We start from the raw sequence: 23,289 nt of genomic DNA, 5'->3' as shown, positions 1-23,289 counted from the left end.
CACACATAATCAATGGAATAAACTGATTATAAAATAATATCCATAAGCAGTAAAGTGATTTAAAAGTTGATGTACCAGTGACCAATGATACAGTAAAAGCTGGGTGATACAACATACACTGAACTTGACAGGTGTAGGTTAACCCTATGGGGCTCCCTTGATATTGTAGTTAGACAGTATTGACAAAATCTTACATTATAATCATTCACAAGTAAATTGAGCCAATTAAACATTTTTAATACAGAAATTATTACCATGTTCTTGAGTCAACACCACTATATTACACTAAGCTGCAAATCTCAGGAAGCTTGAATCTGCTGTGAAGGTACTACAAACTATACTACCACTTCCTTTAACATATAAAATTGTGATGTACTAGAGGTCTTTAAAATGAGCAGAAGACTTGATAGTGTAGATAAAACTGTTTTCCCTATTGAAAAAGTGAGTAAGCCCTTCATCCAAGTGGTGTTGGCAAAAAAAAGAAATTGGGGTCAATTTCCCATTTCAAAACAGACAGCAGGGTTAAGTAGCTAGGTGCATAACATGTAAAATATATAAAAAAACACCAGCTGCTTCTCTGTGGGAAGTGGAAAACTGAGGAAACATCTGCCTTGACCTACTTGTATGCTTTTGCACTGGGAGCCTCAATGAGTGACTTATAGTCTCTCTCTTTTGAAAATGCGGGGGTAAAGCTGTACATGAAAACACATAAATAAAAACTTTATTCAATTACAAGAATAGTGAACATTATTCATACCTGTGCAATATAAGCTCTATAAAGGAAAAGATCACGCTCAATTTCTTTCTCAGGATTAGAGAGCTGAAAAACAAATCAGTTTGTTACGACCATGAAAACAAATATTTTGCTTGTCAGCATTTAACTCCATAGCTGTGTTTAATCTTCAGAAAGAAAAGTCTTTCAAGGCAATTAAAAAAATAATCAATGAGTAAGAGATAAAGAGGAAGGTGACTATTACCACATATAGGAAGAACAAGGTAGAGTGTTGCTGTCAGGTATTCTGAGGTGTGTAGGCAAAAAATGCTGGTGTACCAGATTGTAAGGAGAGACAGTAAAGTTTGCAGAAGACTGAAATATATCCAATTGAACTAAAGCAAGTTGCAAATGACAACATTTTGATGTCAGTATGGTAGGACACAATGTGTCGAAGAACATCAATCTATATTTCTATAAAATAAAATGCAGCCAGACATGTTTAACATTTGAAGTGAAAGGAAACTGAACTTCACAAATAGGTGAAGAGTTTAGAGTTACAGCTAAAGTACAGAAAAGGATACTTTGGAAAATTGAGTTCGGACTGACGGAGAGTTCATCAAAATGAAATGTCAATTTACGTTCATACCAAGCAGCTTACAACATTAACCCTACATTCAGATTACATTTAGGATTATTCACCCTTTCTAATAAATGGCCAATAAATTCCTGGGCCTGATGACCAGCATCTTGGGTGGCTGCTATGGAGGAAGTGGATGCACTGGTTACTTCATCAAAAATTACATAAATTCCAGCAAAGATGAAGAAGAAATGGGGGAGCTAGAGGCAGGTTAGCAGCTGTGGGAAACAACATTCTCTCTAAGCTGCATGGGCGTGCAGCCACACAGCAACTGAAATGCTTCCATGCATGTGGCAGCTGGAATTGGATGCAGTTGGAAAAAGTTTAGAAAATGTGAAAGATTTTCTTTGTTGTACTGCATTTTAATAAAGAAAATCAAAAGCATGGGATTTTTCAATTTTCATTGTAAATATTCATAGTACATATATTACAAAAAAAAATGTAACATGCCATACAGTTTTCAGGCCCTGTAAAAATTTCCTGCTTAGAGCAATGATTGGTTTATGCAGCTGTGTAAAAAAAAATTGACAGAATGTTGGTGGAAAATAATTCAATGTTTTGTTAAGGAAGTTATCACAGGGCACTCAGGAAATAAGACTGGGTAGAATGAACATAGCTTTATAAAATGGAAATCACATTTGACAGATCTGTTGCCACAATAATTCACAGAATAGAAAAGGGCATTGCGCATTGGAAAGAGGGTTTAGAGCTATGTGGACCGGCTAAATGAATGGTCTCCACATGGTTATATATGATGAAACATGTACAGGTGTCCCCCGCTTTACGCCACTTCACTTTTACAAAAGACCTACATTAAATATCCTGTGCTTGCATTACAAAGAAGATTTTTGCTTTTATGAAAATTTTTCTCATAAATTAATGGTTCTTTGCTTTACACTATTTCAGCTTGAGAAAGGATTCATAGGAACGCTCTACCTTTGTGGGGGGGGGGGGGGGGAGACTTTTGTTCAAGTAAGCTTTGGAGTTAGTGAGACACTGTTTCAGCTTGGGGCATCAGAGTTCAGAGATCAATCCTGGCATCCTTTGTAAGGAGTCCCTGTATGCCATATAACCATATAAACATATAACAATTACAGCATGGAAACAGGCCATCTCGGCCCTTCTAGTCTGTGCCGAATGCTTATTCTCACCTAGTCCCACCTACCTGCACTCAGCCCATAACTCTACATTCCTTTCCTGTCTATATATCTGTCCAATTCTTTTTTAAATGACAAAATCGAACCTGCCTCTACCACTTCTACTGGAAGTTAGTATGCCCTTCCCGTGGAATGCACAAGTTTTCTCCCACAGTCGAAAGACATACCAGGTTGGCTAACTGGTCATTATGAATTGTCCTATGATTGAGTTAGGGTTTAATTGGGGTTGTTGGGGTTATTAGGTGGTGCAGCTTGAAGGACTGGAAGGGCCTATCCATGCTGTATCTCTAAATTAAAAAAATAAAGTTCAAGCTTATTGTTATTCAAACATACACAAGGATACTGCCAGAAGAGACAATGTTCCTCTGAACCAAGGTGCACAACACAGTATATGTAACTCACACAACACAAAGTGAACAGTGTAATGCTGCTGGCACTTCTCATGTGATGAGACCTGGGTGGAGGCTGGGAATTCAGTAGTCGTTATGGCCTGGGGGAGAAGCCGTGTCCCATCCTAACAGTTCTCATCCTAATGCTATGGTACCTTCTGTCTGATGGTGGTGAGGGAGTGGGGGGGCAGGGGGAGAGTTTGAGTGCCCCGCTCAAAGAGATTGTTGGACGGATAGAAGGGATCATTGACAATGCTATTAGCCTTGCATACACAATGCTCCTGATAAATAGGGCTCCTCTCTGCAGCACCTGCAATCCTTTTGTAGAAGGCACGCATCTATTTTCTGTCTGTTTTATATCATATTTTGCACACTTTATGGTTTATTGCAATTTGTCACATGGGTAGATGCAAATGAGTAATTTTTATTAATTTTTAATGCATTTCTACAAAACAACTACAAACAAAAAAACCCAACTATAAAATGAAGATCAATACAGTGCAAAATAAGCATATCAAATATATAATTCATACCAATAAGGAAACAGCACCCAAAATAAAATCATGAAGTTAGTATCCTCCCCAACCTCCCACTACAAAACTCCAGGCCAACCATTACAATACGTAAAAAAAATCGGAGCGTTCAACTCCACAGAGCTGTAAATATATGTTAAAAAATTATAATGCCTACTACCAAAACTATAATGTAATTTCCATCAAAAGGAAATCATAAAACTTACAGAAAAAAAGCTGAAAGTAAGGGATTAAAAATAATGAACTTAATCTAAAGGGGAGTTATGAAAGTATTCAAGAAAAGGTCCCCACACCTTTTGAAACTTTATGTCCGAATTGAGAAGTGAGTAATGAATTTTTTCAAGGTCTAAACAGGACATAATATCATTAAGCCATTGAGCATGAGTGAGTGGGGCAACATCTCTCCACCTGAGGAGAACTAAGCATCTAGCCAAAAGAGAGGCAAAAGATAACGTTCGACGTTTAGTCGGACTCAAATGCACATCTGCCTCACCCAAGGTACCAAAAAGGGCAATCAGAGGATTAGGTTCTAAGTGGCAATTAAGAATATGGGATAAAGATAAAAAGACTTCTCTCCAGAATTTCTCTAGACTAGGACAAGCCCAGTACATAGCAAATGAGTATATTTACGTATTCACATTTTGTCTTAGTTTTAGTTTAGTTAGAGTCAGCCAGGGACAGGGATTTTTTTTTGTTGTTCACTAATTATGCTGCTTTGAAGACTACTTACTCTTATTTTGCCATATCACTAATTTAGTTTCATTAGTTTTTTTTTTATTGCTATAAGATCATTCATCTTTGCTGGTTTCGTAGTAAAAGATCGATCTGAACGTACTTTTCTTCAACTTGGAACTCAGCTACTTGGAAGCACGTCAAACAATGTCAGTTCTTGTACTCAGTCTCTCAGTAGTTCTGGTTTGTTTTCAAGTAACCGCTACACCTTTGTAAGGACTTGTGGTCAGATGCCTTACAGCTCCTGTAAAGACAGTGGGGCAGCTGGTCGAGCATTCTCAATGGTGCTCCTTGGTTAAAATGGGGGGGGGTTAGAGAAAGAAAGGAAGCCTTACTTGCCTCAATCTCCTCAGGAAGTGGAGACCCTGCCATGCTTTTTTTGACCAAAGAGGTGGTGTTGAGGGATCAGGTGAGATCATCCTCTCCCAGAAACTTGGTGCTCTTAACTCTCTCCACAGAGCAGCTGTGTATGTGTAGTGAGGAGTGGTTAGCCTGCTCCTTCTCCTGCACAGTCTCCTCTTTGGTCTTGTCCACGTTGAGATTGAAGTTGTTGCATTCACACCATTCTATCAGCCGCTCTACCTCCTCTCTGTATGCCGTCTCTTTGTCATTGATCAATTATTCAGAGGCCGACCACTTGTGTCATCAGGGAACTTGACGACTTGCTTTGAAATGGATCTAGCAATGCAGTCATACATCAGCAGCGGGCTGAACATGTGGCCCTGGTGAATACCAGTGCTCAGCATGATGGAGCTAGAAATGTTTCTGCCAACACAGACTGACTGTGGCCTTTCTGTTAAGGAGTCCAGGATCCAATTACAGACAGAGGTATTAAGATCCAGTGAGGACAGTTTACCCACCTGCCTCTGAGGGATAATCATATTGAATGCCAAGCAAAAGTTAATAAACAGCATACTGGCAAATGAGGCACCATTTTGGGGGGGGGGGGGTAACAAGGTGGAGTGGAGTACAGAGACTATGCTATCATTAGTGAACCGACTTGAGTGATAAGCAAAATAGAAAGGGTCCAATACAAGAGGAAAGTGGTATTTAATGTGATCCATGAACAGCCACTCTTTATTGTTGAGATCAGTGTTACTGGAAAGTAATCGTTGAGGCAGGTTACTGGTGCCCTCTTGGGCACTGGGATGATGGTGGCTGCCTTGATGCCTGACAAGACAGTGGAGTATTCCAAAGAGATGTTGAAGATATCTGTTAGAAACTCAGTTAACTGGGCTGCATTGTCCCTCAGCATCCGATCAGTTATGTTAAATGGGAAGCCTTTAAAAGCAAAATTTTGAAGTACAGTGTTTGTATGTTCCTGTTAGAATAAAAGACAAGGCTAACGGGTTTAGGGAATCCTGATTTTTGAGGGATATTATGGCTCTGGTTAAGAAGAAGCTGCATAGCAGGTATAGGCAGCAAAGAACAAATGAAGTGTTTGTGAAAAAAACAAAATGCAAGAGAACACTTAAAAGAGAAATCAGAAGGCATGAGTTTGGTCTGGTAGATAAGATGAATAAATGGATTTCTTGCATCTATGTTTACTTAAATGCCATTGAGGCAAAGCAGCAGTGAGGTCATGGATCATGTACAGATTACAGATGAGAAGGTACTCAAATTAGGGTGGATAAATCCCCAGGGCCTGACAGTTCCCTCTCATAACTTGTGGGAAGCTAGTGCAGAAATTACAGGAGCCCTGGCAGAGATTTTTAATATGTCTTTAGCTAAGCATGAGATACTGGCGGACAGCTAACATTGTTAAAGGAAGGCTCTAAGAATATCAGGAAATTATAGACAGGTGAGCCAGACATCAGTAGTGGGTACTGGAAGGTATTCTAAAGGACTGGATGTACTAGTATTTGAAAAGACAGGGACTGGTTAGGGATAGTCAACATGGCTTTGTGTAGCAAACCCTGTCTAATCAACCTTACATAGTTTTTCAAGGAGTATCAGGAAAGTTGATGAAGGAAAGGTAGTTGAGGTTGTCTACATGAACTATGGCGAGATCTTTGACAAAGTTCCGCAAAAGAGGTTAGTCAAGAAGTTTAAGTTGTTTGGTATTCAGGATGAGGTAGTAAACGGGATTCAAACTTGGCTTCGCAGAAGTCAGAGAATGGTAGTAGACGGTTGCCTCTCTGACTGGAGACCTGTGACTAGTGGAGTGCTGTAAGGATTGGTGCTGGGCCCATTGTTGTTTGTCATTTATATCAATGATCTAGATGAATGTGGTAAACTGGATTAGCAAATTTGCAGATGACATCACCAATACTATGGGCAAAATGTACATTGAGGAAGGCTATCAAAGCTTGCAATGGAATCTGGACCAGCTGAAAGTGGCAGATGTAATTTAAAGCAGACAAATGTAAAATGTTGCACTTTGGGAGAACAAACCAGGGTAGGACTTACAGTGAATGGTAGGACACTGAAGAGTGTGGTAGAACATAGGGATACCCAATTATTTGAAAGTAGCGTTTTTCGTAGATAGGGTTGTCAAGAGAGCTTTTGGCACACAGACCTTCAAAAGAATGAGCACAGGATTTGGGATGTTATGTTGAAGTTGTGAGGCCAAACTTTGGAAATATTGTGTGCAATTCTGCTCACCTGCATACAGGAACGATAGCAACAAGATCGAAAGAGAACAGAGAACATTTAAAAGTATGCTGCTGGGACCTGAAGACCCTAGTTATAGGGAAAGGTTGAAGAGGTTAGGACTTTATTCTCTGGAGTGTAGGAGATTGAGGGGGGATTTGATAGAGGTATATAAAATTACTAAGAGAATAGATAAGGTTAATGCAAGCAGGCTTTTTTCATTGAAGGGGGAGACTAGAACTAGAAGCCATAGGTTAAGGGTGAAAGGTGAAATGTTTAATGGGAACCCGAGGGGCAACTTCTTCACTCAGAGGGGTGGTGCGAGTGTGGAATGAGCTGCCAACAGAATTGGTGGATGGGGCTCAATTACAACATTTAAGAACAGCACACAGACTGGAGGGCTATGGTCCTGATGTGGGTTGATGAGACTAGGCAGAATAGTAGTTAAGCATGGATTAGATGGGCCAAAGGGCCTGTTTCTGTGCTGTAGTACTCCATGATTCTGTGTGGAATACATGAAAAGCATCCAATTTGAGAGAAAAGATAGAAAACTAAGACACTGATGAATCTTTGGAATCCACTGTGCATTTTCAAGACAAATCAAAAAGGTGCTGAGATTTTAAGCATCACAGAATTAAGGGATTAGCAGGTATGTGACATCAATGTGAAATACCAGTCATGATATTATTGAATGATGGAACAAACACAGAGGGCTAAATGACCTGTCCTTGTTTATTTCCTACATTCAATGTTCCTGTACCACAGTTGTAGGGTTCATCAACCTAACTACAGTATAATAAACCACTTGAAAGTAAGCTCAGATTTTAAATTAATTGCATTAAATTTTGTCTGGTTTGACAAGCTTCATTTTTGATGTAAACACTATCTAATTGCTACCAACCAATTAGCACCTCTCCATCTGGCATCCACTGCCCAATTAAGTCCTGAACCCAGCCTTTCATGAACCCCAACTCCTTATCAGTTAAAGCCAAGTTCATGTAAGTGAATTATTTAAAACAAGTGGAACTCTGCCGAAGTGGCCAGTGGGTCACGGAGCCCTAAGCCCGGACACCTTAACCGTGACCACTACCCTCACCAGCAGCCGGCCTTCTGTCAGCTCGTTCCCCCAAGTTAACTAACCTGGGTCAGGGAAGTTATACCTGACCTTTTTTCCAATTTGCTATAACTCGGCCAACTCACCTTGAGTTTTTGCGCCTCGTTTATACACTGCTGATAGCTGCCGATGTAGAAACTGTTCCTCACATCGAAAAGGGGATCCCCCTCCCCCTGCTGCATTGCCGCCATCTTCCTCGGCTTGCCCTTACAAATGCGCAGGCGCGGCCCACGTGGCGCCGGAAGTCCGGGTAGGAAGCTCGTCGGTTCTTCTGCGCATGCTTAAAAAATGCTGCCGGAGATAGCGGAGTTTTGTCCTGACCGCAACGCGGGGCGATACATCAAAATATTTCTCAGGGGTATTATAATACACGGCTGGCTATAAAAAGGCCCGAAGTCACGAATAAAGTGGGATGTAATAAGAACTATAAACTACTGGAGGGAAAGCAATTGACCATATTTCGGGTTGAGACCCTTCTGGCCGTCTCCCCTCTCTGCTATCAGTCCCGATGCAGCTTTTCAACCAGAAATATGGACCAGTTTTTCCGCCATAGATGCTACACGACCCGCTGAGTTCCTCCAGCCGATTGTGTTTTGCCCCAAGTTCCAACACCTGTAGTTATTGAATATATCTAAGGCTAATAAAGATATATTTGAATGTTGTGAAAACAGCGTTCAGGAACAAGTAGGAAAGTACAGTTGAGGCTAGGAACCGATCAGTTTTACTGAATGGCAGGGCAGGTTCAAAGCAGCAGGTTTGATAGTAATAATGTAATTTCTGTTAATACTACAAAGCATTCTATTCATGGTTGACTCTGAGCCTGGGCATAAATTCTAGATCTGCACCCCTTGTGCAAAGTGCTTTCATTTTTAGTATTGCTTGTACTGAATGTACACAAACGTTCCATAGTCCCCATCTGTTGTCAGCTTCAGCAGCCTGTGAGTTTGAGGATGGGCCTCGCCAGCTCTCTGTATTATGATGGCCTCTGTAATATGGTCAGCCATGGTGAAGTACTGGAAATGGAGCTGCAGCAGAAGATTGCACCAGGAAATTAACAGTGGAACAGAAGAAGGTGGGCATCTGGTTGGGAAGGCCTGCCTCATTGGGCTGAAGTCCTTTCTACTATTTCAAGTGGCAGCAAAATGTTATTTCATTATTTCAGAAAGGAACAACCAGAATCAGATCTAGTATCACCATGTATTGTGAAATCTGTTAGCAGCAGTTCAATGCAATACACAATATAGAAAAAAATAATAAATTAGTATAGGTATATTGAATAAAAATCATGCAAAAAACAAAAGTAGTACGTATTTTAAAAAGTGAGTTAGTGCTCATGGGTTCAATGTCCATTTAGGAATCGGATGGCAGAGGGGAAGAAGCTGTTCCTGAATCGCTGAGTGTGTGCCTTCAGGCTTCTGTACCTCCTTCCTGATGGTAACAGTGAGGAAAGGGCATGCCCTGGGTCCTGGGGGTCCTTAATAATGTACGCTGCCTTTCTGAGACACCGCTCCTTAAAGATGTCTTGGGTACTTTGTAGGCTAGTATCCCAGATGGAGCTGGCTAGATTTATAACCTTCTGCAGCTTTTTTCGGTCCTATGCAGTAGCCCCTCCATACCAGACAGTGATGTAGCCTGTCAGAGTTCTGGAGGTCCTTAATAATGGATGCTGCCTTTCTGGGACACTGCTCCCTGAAGATGTAAAAAACACAAAATGCTGGCAGAACTCAGCAGGCCAGACAGTATCTATGGGAGGAGGTAGTGACAATGTTTCGGGCCGAAACCCTTCACCAGGAGTGAAGTAACATGGGATGGTCAAGGGGGGATAAGAAGTGGGGGGAGGGATGAAGTAGAGAGATGGGAAGTGATAGACTAGAGGGAAGTGGGCTAGGGGCAAGGTGGAGAATTATGGGAAATAAAAGAGAAAGAAAGGTAGAGCTGGGGGGAGATCATAGTGGGGGGGAGGCGAGAGAAAGAGAACCAGACTAAAATTATAGATAGGGATGGGGTAAGGGGGGGCAGGGGTTCAACTCAGAGACCTCCATTGATACCCCTATAGAAGAAATATTCTCAACTCTCTTTCAGTCGAGAGTTTCATCCAAAAAATGGCATAGCATAGCTACTGAATAGTTAAAATTTTAAAAAAATACAAATGCTGGAAATCTAAAATAAAAAATAGACGGTATGGGAAGTACTCAGCAGGTGAGGCCGCATCTGTGGGAAAAAAAAACAATTACAGTTTTAGGTCAAAGACCATCCATCCGGAGTGGGTGATGGAAGCAGGATAGATGGAAAAGAATGGACCATCTTCACAAAAGGAATTCTCAGAAATTGAGGTTCTGAGGAAAGCTCTTCAACATGAAAGATTAACTCGTTTTTTCATTCCACAGATGGTATAATATTTCTTCTATAGAAGTTTTGAGTGTATTTGGTTATGTACCAATTCTCTTCAAACTCCTAATGAAGTATAGTCACTGTCTTGCCTTCTTTATAACTGCATCAATATGTTGGGACCAGGTTAGGTCCAGAGGTCTTGACACCCAGGAACTTGAAGCTGCTCACTTTCTCCACTTCTGATCCCTCTATGAGGATCGTTGTGTGTTCCTTCATCTTACCCTTCCTGAAGTCCACAATCAGCTCTTTTGTCTTACTGACGTTGAGTGCCAGGTTGTTGCTGTGACACCACTCCACTAGTTAACATATCTTGCTCCTGTATGCCCTCTACATGATTGAACAAGGGAGTTCAATCTTCAAATATTCTCTCTTGAATCAATTGCACAAAACATTATTATTATTATGTTCAAACACAAGGAAATCTGCAGATGCTAGATATTCAAAAAACACACACAAAATGCTGGTGGAACACAGCAGGCCAGGCAGCATTGACAAAGGGTCTTGGCCCGATACGTCGACAGTGCTTCTCCCTATAGATGCTGCCTGGCCTGCTGTGTTCCACCAGCATTTTGTGTGTGTTGCCATTATTATGTTACAGTTTTGGAAGCTTGCTGTGCACAGATTAGCTGCTGAACGTCCTGTGAGCAGACTTCAAATGTATTTTGTTGCTGGTAAAGTACTTAGGATCATTTTTTAAAAAAAATTAAAAATAGTAGTATAATATCTAAAAACAGTTCATACTTGCATATGGATGGAGTATTTAGCTGAATAACTTGTCTTCAGGTGCTGTGTTGCAGTCTTTAGTGTCTTTGTGAATCATTACAGAACTGGAATTTAATATTTCATCCCCAGCACAGTATGTCCACAAATACAGTGTTTTCCTTGGAGCATTGCTCAAGGATAATACATCAATTTCTTTTGTGTGATTTAAACTTACAACCACCTGACTTAGAAGCCAGCATGAGCCAAACATATTTTAACTACAGTGATGGGAAATGATACAAGACTAGACTCTCTTGGCCTAGGAATCAAGAGGTTAAAACTATACAAACTAATTTGACACAACAGCGTGTCGACATTAGACTTTGTTCACACACAGAAATTGCCTCAGGAGTATTTTCTAGAATTTCAAATGAATACAGACCTTTGAAATGGAGACTATTCACCTTTCTCAGAGTTTAGAATCCTCATAGATCTACAAACAAAAGCTTTTGATCTATTGTAGCAGACTACTGTCAAAGTAGGATTAATCAGCTACTAATCATATTATACCATCTGTGGGATGAAAAAAACAAGAGTTAATATTTCATGTTGAAGAGCTTTCCTCAGAACCTCAATTTCTGAGAATTCCTATTGTGAGGATGGTCCATTTTTTCCATCTATCCTGCTTCCATCACCCACTCCTGAAGGATGGTCTTTGACCTAAAACTTTAATTCTGTTTTTCTTCCCACAGATGATGAAGATTAGAGGTCCCAGAACAGTGGACCTGAGGTCCCTGAGGCACACCACTGGTCATCAACCTCCATGCAGAATATGACCTGTCTACAACCACTCTTTACCTTCTGTGGGCAAGCCAGTTCTGGATCCACAAAGCAAGGTCCCCTCGGATCTCTTGCCTCCCTACTTTCTCAATAAGCCTTGCATGGGGTACCTTATCAAATGCCTTGCTGAAATCCATATATACTACATCTACTGCTCTACCTTCATCAATGTGTTTAGTCACATCCTCAAGAAATTCAATCAGGCTCGTAAGGCATGACCTGCCTTCGAAAAAGCCATGCTGATGTTTCCTAATCATATTATGCTTCTCCAAATGTTCATAAATCCTGCCTCTCAGGATCTTCTCAATCAACTTACAACCACTGAACTCACTGGTCTATATTTTCCTGGGCCATCTCTGCTCCCTTTCTTGAATAAGGAAACAACATCTACAACACTCCAATCCTCCAGAACTTCTACCCTCTCCACTGATGATACAAAAATCATTACCAGAGGCTCAGCAATGTCCTCCCTCGCCTCTCACAGTAGCCTGGGGTACATCTCGTCCGGTTGCAGTGTCTTATCAAACTTGATGCTTTCCAAAAGCTCCAGCACATCCTCTTTCTTAATATCTATATTCTCAAGCTTTTCAGTCTGCTGTAAGTCATCCTTACAATTGCCAAGGTCCTTTCCCATAGTGAATACAGAAGCAAAGTATTCAATAAGTATCTCCACTATCTCCTCCGGTTCCATACACACTTTTCCACTGTCACACTTGATTGGTCCTATTCTTTCATGTCTTATCCTCTTGTTTTTCACATACTTGTAGAATGCCTTGGGGTTTTCCTTAATCCTGTTTGCCAAGGCCTTCTCATGGCCCCTACTGGCTCTCCTAATTTCATTCTTAAGCTCCTTCCTGCTAGCCTTATAATTTTCTAGATTTCTATCATTACCTAATTTTTTGAATCTTTTCCTCTTGACTAGATTTTCAACAGCCTTTGTACACCATGGTTCCTGTACCCTTACATTTTCTCCCTGTCTCATTGGTACGTACCTACGCAGAACGCCACACAAATATCCCCTGAACATTTGCCACATTTCTGCTGTACATTTCCCTGAGAACATCTGTTTCCAACTTATGCTTCCAAGTTCCTGCCTGATAGCTTCATATTTCCCCTTACTCCAATTAAATGCTTTCCTAACTTGTCTGTTCCTATCCTTCTCCAATGCTATGGTAAAGGAGATAGAATTATGATCACTATCTCCAAAATGCTCTCCCAGTGAGAAACCTGATACCTGACCAGGTTCATTTCCCAAAACCAAATCAAGTACAGCCTCTCCTCTTGTAGGCTTAGCTACATACTGTGTCAGGAAACTTTCCCGAATACACCTCACAAACTCCACCCCATCTAAACCCTGTGCTCTAGGGAGATGCCAATCAGTTTTGGGGAAATTAAAATCTCCCATCATGGCCACCCTGTTATTATTGTACCGTTCCAGAATCAGTCTCCCTATCTGCTCCTCGATGTCCCTGTTACCATTGATTGGTCTATAAAAAACACCCAGTAGATTTATTGGCCCCTTCCTGTTCCTAACTTCCACCCACAGAGACTCACAATCCCTCCATGACTTCCTCCTTTTCTGCAGCCATGACACTATCACTGATCAGCAGTGCCATGCCCCTACCTCTTTTACCTCCCTCCCTGACCTTTCTGAAACATCTAAAGCCTGGTAAACATCATTCCTGCCCCTGAGCCATCCAAGTCTCTGTAATGGCCACCACATCATAGCTCCAAGTACTGATCCACACTCTAAGCTCAACTGCCTTGTTCATGATACTCCTTGTATTAAAATAGACACATCTCAAAACCATCAGTCTGAGCACATCCCTTCTCTATCACCTGCCTATCCTCCCTCTCACACTGTCTACAAGCTTTCTCGATTTGTGTGCCAACCAGCCAACATCTATGATACAGAAGAGAACCCAAAGAATGAATGACAGTAAAAACTTTAGAGACCCAAAGCCCCCTCAGTTCTCTCACATGCACAAGCAGCAGCAAAGCATCAACTCTCCCCCACTTATTTCAGCCAGAAGCATCAGCACCCAGCAAGCAAGCAACTGCAAATCCCCAAAAGAGAGACTATGATCTGCAGTCCAACAAAAACTAAGGCTCTGTCTTTCTCTCTAACTAGGAACAGAGGTGTAGCCCCTTTCCACGGTAAGAGATCAACAAAACAACTTACTGATTACAATGTTATAGTCTGCTGCATCCAAGGTGACTAGGCAAATGTGCCAAATATAGGTGTTCATTTATTTGAGTAGCTCAAGATTGTAGTGATCTTTTTTCTGGATACAATCGGATTCACTCAGGGTGAACCATCTGCCAAATAACTCGAAAGGTGACAGCTTTGGACAGAATCTTGTATCCACATTCAACAATGAGATGGGTCACAAATTTCTGATCTTTTCCCTCCCTCCCTCCCTTTTACTTGTAGATAAGGCAGTGATGTCCTCCTTCATAAACAGGGCATCGGTCTCCCATCACTCACTGACCAAAAAACACTTACAATCGCAATTTTTACTGCAACCTCTTGCACCTAACATAATGGTAACTTAGAGCTAGATATTCTCAACTCTCTTTCAGTCCAGAGTTTCATCCAGAAAATGGCATAGCATAGCTACTGAATAGATAAAATTTTAAAAGATACAAGTGCTGGAAATCCAGTACCTGGATGAGGAAGTGGAATGATGGGTTAGTAAATTTGCTAATGACACAAAGGTTGGGGGTGTTGTGGATAGTGTGGAGAGTTGTCAGAGGTTATAACAGGACATTGATAGAATGCCATCCGGGCTGAGAAGTGGCAGATGGAGTTCAACCCAGTTAAGTTGAGGTGGTTCATTTTGGTAGGTCAAATGTGATGCCAGGATGTAGTATTAATGGCAAGACTCTTGGCAGTGTGGAGGATCAAAGGGAACTTGGCGTCCAAGTCCACTGGACACTCAAAGCTGCTGTGCAGGTTGACTGTGTGGTTAAGAAGGCAGGCAGTGCATTGGCCTTCATCAACCATGGGATTGAGTTCTAGAGCCAAGAGATGATGTTACAGCTTTATAGGACCCAGGTCAGACCCCACTTGGAGTACTGGCTCATTTCTGGTCACCTCAGTACAGGAAGGTTGTGGAAACTACAGAAAGGGTGCAGAGGAGATTTACAAGGATGTTGCCCGGATTGGGGAGCATGCCTTATGAGAATAGGTTGAGAGAACTTGGCCTTTTCCCCTTGGAGTGACGGAGGATGAGAGGTGACTTGATAGAGGTGTATAAGATGATGAGGCATTGATCGTGTGGGTAGTCAGAGGCTTTTTCCTAGGGCTGAGATGGCTAACACGAGAGGGCACAGTTTTAAGGTGTGTGGAAGTAGATACAGAGATGTCAGGGGTAAGTTTTTACACAGAGAGTGGTGAGTGTGTGGAATGGGCTGCCAGTGATGGTGGTGGAGCTGGATACAATAGGATCTTCCAAGAGACTCCTGGATAGTTACATGGAGCTTAGAAAACTAGAGGGCTAAGGGTAACCCTAGGTAATTTCTAAACTAAGTACATGTTCGGCTCAGCTTTGTGGGCGGAAGGGCCTGTTTGGTGCTTTAGGTTTTTTATGTTTTGTGAAAAGTAGGAATTTCAGGTTGCATACTGTATACATTCTCTGATATTCAATGGAACCACTGAACTATTGAACTTGAATAATCACTCTACCAAAGCTGTTGTGCAGAGTCAGCATTTTCTGGTTTTATCTGCAGTATTTTCTTCCTACATTACCATTTAGTTTTAATTATTTCAAATCAAACAGTTTAGTTTTCAAAGTTATTTTAGATCAATGTATTTTAAACCATGCCACTTTGTTCTTTTAAACTTACTCTCAAATCTGGAGTCAGATACAGGTCAGACCAGACAAGCATGGCATATTTCCTTTCCTGAAGGACTTTAACAATTTAGACATGTTTCCATGACTACCTAATAGTTGGTGTTTCCCATTACTAAAACTAGCTTTTTCTTAACTTCAACTACTTACTTTTTCTTACTTTTAAATTCCTGAGTAACCAGGACATGACTTGAACCCAAGGATCCAGAATTCTAGATATGATTCCAATAATTTAACTTCCATACCAATTTATCCCCATATTGCTCACCCCAAAGTAGAGTTACATGTGAAACCTTCAAATCCTAGTCCAAAATTTGACTCAAGATTCGGCTGACTTGAGGGGATGTTAAACTATTTTTAAGATGAGACAATAGATGGAGGTTATCTCAATTGGGCTCAAAATGATCCATACTATTTAAATCAAAGGATTTCTCCCCAAAGTCTCAGCCAGTAATATTTGTTTAATCCACATTTAGAAGAGTTATCCAGTTATGGACACTCAAAGGTTGCCAATGATATCCCACGTCCATGACTTCATTTCACATATAATTTATTGACAGCACTTTAGTAATTTGAAATCATGAAATGTGTCATTAGATAAATATAGTTCCATTCCTTCATGCTGATACGTGAGACAATATTAAACATACCTGAGGGATTTATGAAATAGTAAAACGTGTCCATTAACCCACCAAGTAAAAACAGTTTTTTTATTCATAAATTGACATTTTTAGAGCTTTTTTAAAAAAATTGTGCTCCTCCTAATGCAGGTATCTGGAGACCTGCGTGACATTTTGTTCAGATATAGAAAATAGAATTAGCAACAGACATCAGGTATTAATATTCCTCTGAATTAAAGTATACTGAAGCTGGCATGATTTGTTCAAATCTACTTCATCAATAATAACTGAGGTAACCTGTAGATTTCCTCTTCATTGCTGATTCACATTAAGCCCACACAACAATTTCTAAAAGATTATGGCACTGATATGTTTAGGGATACAGTTCCACTGCCTCCCTTGCCTGAAATGTCATTCTTTATAAAGCAGCCTAAATAACATGTTCATGATTTGGTTTTCAAAAAAAAAAGATTGTTGACATCACAACTAACCCACATCTGTTCACATGACATACTTCAATGCATAATAATAGATGGGATCACAACTGAAGTAGGTAGATCAAATCACTACTGGGGCTATTTATGTTTCTGTACAAGGAAGGCAAAACAATTCAGAAAACAACAGTATTCTTGTCTTTATTATAAAAGAATTTGCATACAAGAGCAGAGACATCTTGCTCCAAGTATTTAGGATCTTGGTAATACTGTACCTATAATATTGTTTACTAGTCTTGTCTACCCAACTAAAGAAGAATATATTTGAAATAGAAGAGTGCAATTAGTTTGCCATATGTGTGGGCCTAGGTTCTGGTCAACTTAGACAAGTCAAATTAATTGAAAAATGCCAAATACTTAAGGGTTTGACAGGGTTGATGTGGATTTAATTATTTCTTCTTCTAGAATAGATATTAGAAGAAATTCCTTCACTCAAAAAGTAGTGATCTTTGGAATTCTTTACCAAGATGCTTGTGGAGAACCAGTCATGACTATAGTCAAGACAACAATCAATAGATCTTTAGATATTAAGAGATTCATTGATAAAGTGTTTGTGCAGGAATGAAGCACTAAGATGAAAGATTAGTCATGATCTTACTGAATGGCAAGTAGGTGTGGAGGTGAACAGCCTTTTCACGCTTCTAATATGTTCCTAGGCTTAGAAGTGCTATAAAAAGGAAATGTATCTGGCATAAGATTAAACTTTAAATTCTCATTTAATCACAAACTTTGTACAGAATTTTTTCTGAATGGATAGTAAAATACCCAAAATTTAAAAAACTTTAAAAACAAGTCCAAATTGTAAATCATATTTATAAAGATTTTCAGAGATAATGTAAAATTTTAACAATGCGTTGCTGTAGCATCTCTTCATCAAGATCGTGTTTTTTCCCTTTTACTTCCAAAAATGTTTCATTTAAAACTATTCTTGAGAAATATTTTGTTTTTGTTATATTTGATACTGAAATTGATTTAAAAACTACTGGTGCAGAATTTAACACAATTTTTTGTTTTAGTCCACTTTTCATACAAAAATTGCTTACATGTTGAAAAGATGCTAATTTGAAAACAACTACTAAAGCTTTGATCACAATATTTACAAAGTGGAATTGTACAATTTTTATGGTGTTTCAGAAAAACACAGTGGAAAAGTTGAAAACATGAGGCCAACTCACTTTCAGTTTTCATTATGTTACCCTCTTGATCATGTACAATAGATTCTTCCTTTGTAAGACTTTCTTCCCCTGTATATTACATGAGTCTAACACCTTTAACTTTCTATTTTCCAAACCAGTTTTCTCTTCCTTCATCTGCTTCTGAACTCAGATTTGTTAGGATGCAATTCCATAAGCACAACTCCATTGTGCTGTTTCATCAGAGTACTCAGTTTTCTGATGTATTTTGGTTCCATTGATCATTGAAGATATAATGATTATTCCTAGCACTGTCCTCATCTCTGGGCATAGAATCCACAACTCAGTTGTTGTTATTTTTCCAGGTGTGGAGATGTAGACCCCAGGTGTAGCTCTGCTCTGGCTTTCAATTCTCTGATATTCAGTTAAGATGTAATAGTTGCATGCTAAGCCAAAGGGAAAGGTTTTGCAAGTAGATAGTTATGAATGGCCCTTTTGATTTCTCTTAAAACTGTAGCTCTCTGCAGTAAATAGACAGTGAAAAATATTGTTTAGAATAATGTAATCCATTCATGTTCTTTAGTAATATTTGTTTAATTTAAAATAATGACATAAAGATGTGAATCAGTAATAATAAATTTGAAACAGAAACAGGAGAAAATCTGCAGATGCTGGGTGTGTTTTACTATAATAAATTTGATTCTCATTCTAAAGATTATTATATCATTCACTGGATACTGAAGACCATGACAGAGAACTCAAAAACTCCATAATCATAGCTAATAGAATGTTGTGATTGTAGCTGATACTACAAGTTCTAGTTCCTGATTTCAATTATGCTACTGGGACCAGTGACAGACTTCCTCACAGGAAGAGAAAAGAAACAAAACACAAACCTTAGGTCAAAAGTCTCTAAGTTGTTAATTCCCTTCTATCTGCACAACTGAGTGCTTGGGCTTCCTCCTAGTCACTTCCTACATCTTAATATGGAGCAAGAACTTTAAAAAAAAAACATTCTATGCCAGGTCTGACAACATCCCACAACATGGAATACCAAAAAATGGAGGTCAGTAGAAAACATGCAATAGCATGTTTACAGGGAATGACAGTAGCCTGAGGGGAGTGGTACAACTACCACCCTAATTTTAATAAAATGCACCAGCAAGCACAGATCAACATATCATATTTAACCAAGACAATGAGAGTATCCCAGAGATCTACAGGATTTCAATGGAAAATGCCACTTTCGATTGTTAAAAAAAGTTGATGGCATTTGACAAATATTGCCTTTCATGAGTTTTACAGGATACATAGCTCAATTAGTACTTGTTAGAGTTCTCATAGTTAAGTACAATATGCAAGAATACCAAACCATCAAAATTTACTTGTATAAAATATAAATCTGTACAATAAAGAATTTACGTGGAGTTGTGAGGTAGAGATGATCTAATAACACAGCACTTTCAGCTACAATATGCATGTTGAGTGTAAATTTAGTTACTATCAGTAAATCCTCTTTCAAGGAAAAACAAATGATAAGTCAAAATTTAAAATAAAAACATTTTTGTTATGTATTTTCAAGACAGCTTTTCAGGAACAGCAACTTCTATGTATGTTGACCCTTGAAAACCCAATCTACTCAACTAGAGAATTAGCAAATAAATTTTCGCACTGAGCATAAATATCAGGATAAATGAACTAAACTTATAACAAAAGTTTGGTTTCAACATTCACATTAAAAGAAGAGAGAGGTAGAGGAGAGAATTTAACGAGAGTATCCTGGAGTATAGAATCACAGATGATGAATTATGGGAACTAAACCATGGTGGAAGCATGAAAGTTGGAAATGCAAGTCACCAGAAATGAAGGTACAGAGATCTCAGACCACAGTGGAGCTGAAAATTATGTTTACAGAAAAATGTTGAGAATGGTGGATTCAAAAACAGAATTAGATGCCAATTATGCAAATGAATATAGGGAGTTAGGCTGAAGTTAAAAAAGCATGACCTCTAGGGTTCTAATCTCTGGATTACTCACTGTGCCACACATTAGTGAGGGCAGGAATAGGATAGGGCAAATGAATGCATGGCTGAAAAGCTGGTGTAGGTAGGAGTAATTCAATTTTTTTTGCCATCGGGATCTCTTCTAGGGTAGAAGAGGGACAGGTTGCATATGAAGTGGATGAGGATCAATATCCTGGCAAGATATGCAAGAACTGCTTGAGTAAGTTTGAACTGGTCTGGGCAGGGAAGTGGGACCCAAAGTAATACTGTAGCAGATGTGAAAGATAAAGCAAATAAAAAGGTTAGAGCGAGCTAGGCCAGGTAACAGCAGGACAAGCAACAAGGAAGGTCTGACAAGTGTATTAAAAGCAAAAGGGTAATTAGGAATAGAGTAATGATCTGTATACTTATAAGGGCCACCTGGAGGAAACCTGTTCATAGGGAGGACGTACAAACTCCTTACAGGTGGGATCGGAATTGAACTTCAAACTCTGATGCCCCAAGCTGCAATAGCATCACACTAACTGCTGTGGAGCTGTGGGAAACGGGTGAGGTTTTAAATGAAGACTTCTCATTATATTTATTGTGGAGGGCACGGAAGCTAGTGAGTTTAGTGATGCCTTGAAGAATATGAAGTTGGAGATGTGGGCAGTTTTGAATCACAAAAAGAAGTGGACAATTCCCCAGGGCCTGACCGGATGTAAATTAGATATGTAGCAAGCAAGAGACTGCTAGGGTTCCAGAAGAGATTTCTGTAATTTCATTTACCACTGGTAAGGTACCAGAAGACTGGAGAATGACTAATATGCCATTATTTAAGAAGGTCTGTAAGGATAAGCCAGTAAGTTACAGGCCAGGAAGCCTTACAACAGTGGTGGATAAGTCAGTGAAATTCCAAAGAACAAGATTTACGTAAATTTAGAAAGGAAATGACTACTTAATTAGGGATTGTTAATATGGCTTTGTTTATGGGAACTCATGCCTCACAAATTTGATATAAATGTTCTGAGAAGGTAACTTAAAGGATTGATGAGGGTAGAGTGGTAGACGTTGTCGACATAAACTTCAGCAAAGTATTTGACAAAGTCCTGCAAGTTACCCTACGCCAGAAAAATAGAGTATAGGGATCCAGGGCAAACTGGATACAAAATAGACTCAGTAGGAAGAGGCAGAGGGTGATAGTGCAGAATGCTTTTCAGATTAGAGACCTGTGACCTGTGTTGTGCTGCCAGGATTGGTGCTGGATCCTTTATTGTTTGTTATGTATATTAATAATTTGGAAGAGAATATAGGAGACATGATTAGTAAGTCTACAGGTTGTTGAAAGTTACACTGGGATCCAGATCAACTGGGAAAGTGACAAGGGCGATAGAATTTATGCAGACAAGTGCAAAGAATTGCACTTTGGGGAAGTAAACCAGTTCAGACCATCCACACAGTGAATACCAGGGCCATGGGGAACGTTAGTGATCAGCAAGACCTAGGTTATATATTTCCCCAAAAATGTTGACATAGGTATACGGAGTTGTGAGTGTGTATGATGGCTGAGTACTGAAGTTCATATGTCATCATAGAGCTGTACAAATGGTTGGTTAGACTGCCTTTGGAGTATTGTGTGCATTGCTGGATGTAATTTCGCTAAAAAGGATGAAGAGAAGATTCATAGGAGCATTCCTTGAACTGGACAGCTTAAGTTATAAGGAATGATTGCACAGGCTGGGCCTGTTTTCTCTGGAGGGAAGCATGGTGAGAGATGACCTTACAGAGGTTCATAAAATGATGAGGGGCATAGATAGTCAAATCACAAAACATGGGAAAATCTGCAGAAGCTGGAAACCCAAGCAACACACACAAAATGCTGGAGGAACTCAGGTCCTGATGAAGGGTCTCAGCCTGAAACATTGACTGTTTACTCTTTCCTATAGATGCTGCCTGGCCTATTGAGTTCCTCCTGCATTTTCTGCGTGTTGCAGGGGCATAGATAGGGTTGATAGTTGCAATGGTGGTCAAGACAGGTACAATATTTATAAGATATTTTAATAAGTACATGGACAGGAACTTTTTAAAAGAATGTAGGCAAATACAGGCAAATGGGATTAACATAGATAGCCATCTTCAAGAGCATGGATGATTTGGGCCAATGGGTCTGTTTCTGTCCTGTGTAATTATGCATTAAGAATGTTCATAAGTCCACAGCTGCATGAGATTTCTTTATAATAAAGAAATAGCACTGCATGATTTGTCTCACCATTGTAATTAGTGTTGGATCATTTAAAAATTTGAGTAGTTGCATGATTTTTAAAAAATCTTTATGATTTACTACAATTGAAAAGCTACTCAGTTCAGGTGCTAGAAATACACCTGATCTTGCATTTTACTATCAATAAGGCTATTTGACAAAACATAATGTTGCCTCATCCAACATTATTTCTCCCCAGATGTTCTAACTCATGTTAGATTTTATCTCCATGACACCATTCTAGTACCTTACCATTCATATGAGTATGTTAATTGGTGAATCAGCTTCAGCAACTGGATGCATGCAATCAAGAATAGGACCCTCAGAAACTTTTATCCTTCTGATGTAGTCCAGAACCTCTGAAGAATAATAGGGTCACTGCATATTTCTTTACATCCCAACCCATTGGATATTTTATATCCATCTCAGATCCAAGTGGTGAAAAAAAGGAAGAACAGTTTAAGTTACAACTCAAAAAGGACAACAAACTTCCCAAAAGGGAGGTCCATCAAATAATGCCTAAAGTTATCAGATTTGTCATTATATAATGACTTTGAACAAAAAAGTCTTAAAGAAACTTTAAAATTTATATAATTTCCATGAGGTCTCAATAGTCCAGGCCTACTGGTCGCAGGAGAGAAAAATTTGACATTTCATAGATTTTTCACACCTTTCCATTTTCAAGAGAAAAAAAATACCTTTGCAGACTGGTCCATTATATACTTAGCAGCTAACATTTGATTGCGCTTACATTACTGTGAATTAGTAAAAATAATGCACAGGATACTGCAAACTGGGGTTTAATTCAAGTATCTGTAATCTAAATACTGTTAAGCCCTGTGCTCATTACAGTGGATCAGATTTAGGGAGAATATGGGAAAAGTTATGTTTATACAAAGACTGGCAAAACAGATAGTGTTAATCCTAGCATTGCATTTCTATGCAGATGTTTTGGGGAAGATTTATTGCTGCCAATTTTCTGCCTTTATTTCCTGAAGGTGTTGACTCAGTCGGGAATAAAGTTCCTGCACCTTGCTCAACTAACTGAATTTTACGCACGAGCATAACATCAACCCAATATTAACTGGGGAGAAGGCACTACTTTGTCTGATCCTGCCCAAAGCTGATATCTCCATATGGTCAT

General features: G+C 39.5%; 2 protein-coding genes across 2 annotated transcripts in view; both read right to left on the bottom strand.

The window, feature by feature from the left end:
- Positions 1-8,109, bottom strand: part of cope (COPI coat complex subunit epsilon) — a 29,170-nt gene extending 21,061 nt beyond the window's left edge. Inside the window, 2 exon segments of the mRNA XM_059991281.1 lie at positions 758-820; positions 7,956-8,109. Of these exon segments, the coding sequence (XP_059847264.1) occupies positions 758-820; positions 7,956-8,060 (168 nt within the window). The 5' untranslated portion in view covers positions 8,061-8,109.
- An 8,090-nt stretch (positions 8,110-16,199) lies between these two features.
- si:ch211-129c21.1 (uncharacterized protein LOC563087 homolog) overlaps positions 16,200-23,289 on the bottom strand; it is a 75,346-nt gene continuing 68,256 nt past the window's right edge. Inside the window, exon 16 of the mRNA XM_059991280.1 lies at positions 16,200-18,424. The gene's annotated coding sequence lies outside the window, so the exon portion shown is untranslated. The remainder of the gene's footprint in view (positions 18,425-23,289) is intronic.

Source organism: Hypanus sabinus, chromosome 16 (assembly GCF_030144855.1).
Source record: "Hypanus sabinus isolate sHypSab1 chromosome 16, sHypSab1.hap1, whole genome shotgun sequence".
Taxonomy (NCBI): Eukaryota; Metazoa; Chordata; class Chondrichthyes; order Myliobatiformes; family Dasyatidae; genus Hypanus; species Hypanus sabinus.
The sequence above is the reverse complement of the archived record's forward strand: the minus strand, read 5'-3'. Positions and strand labels throughout refer to the sequence as shown.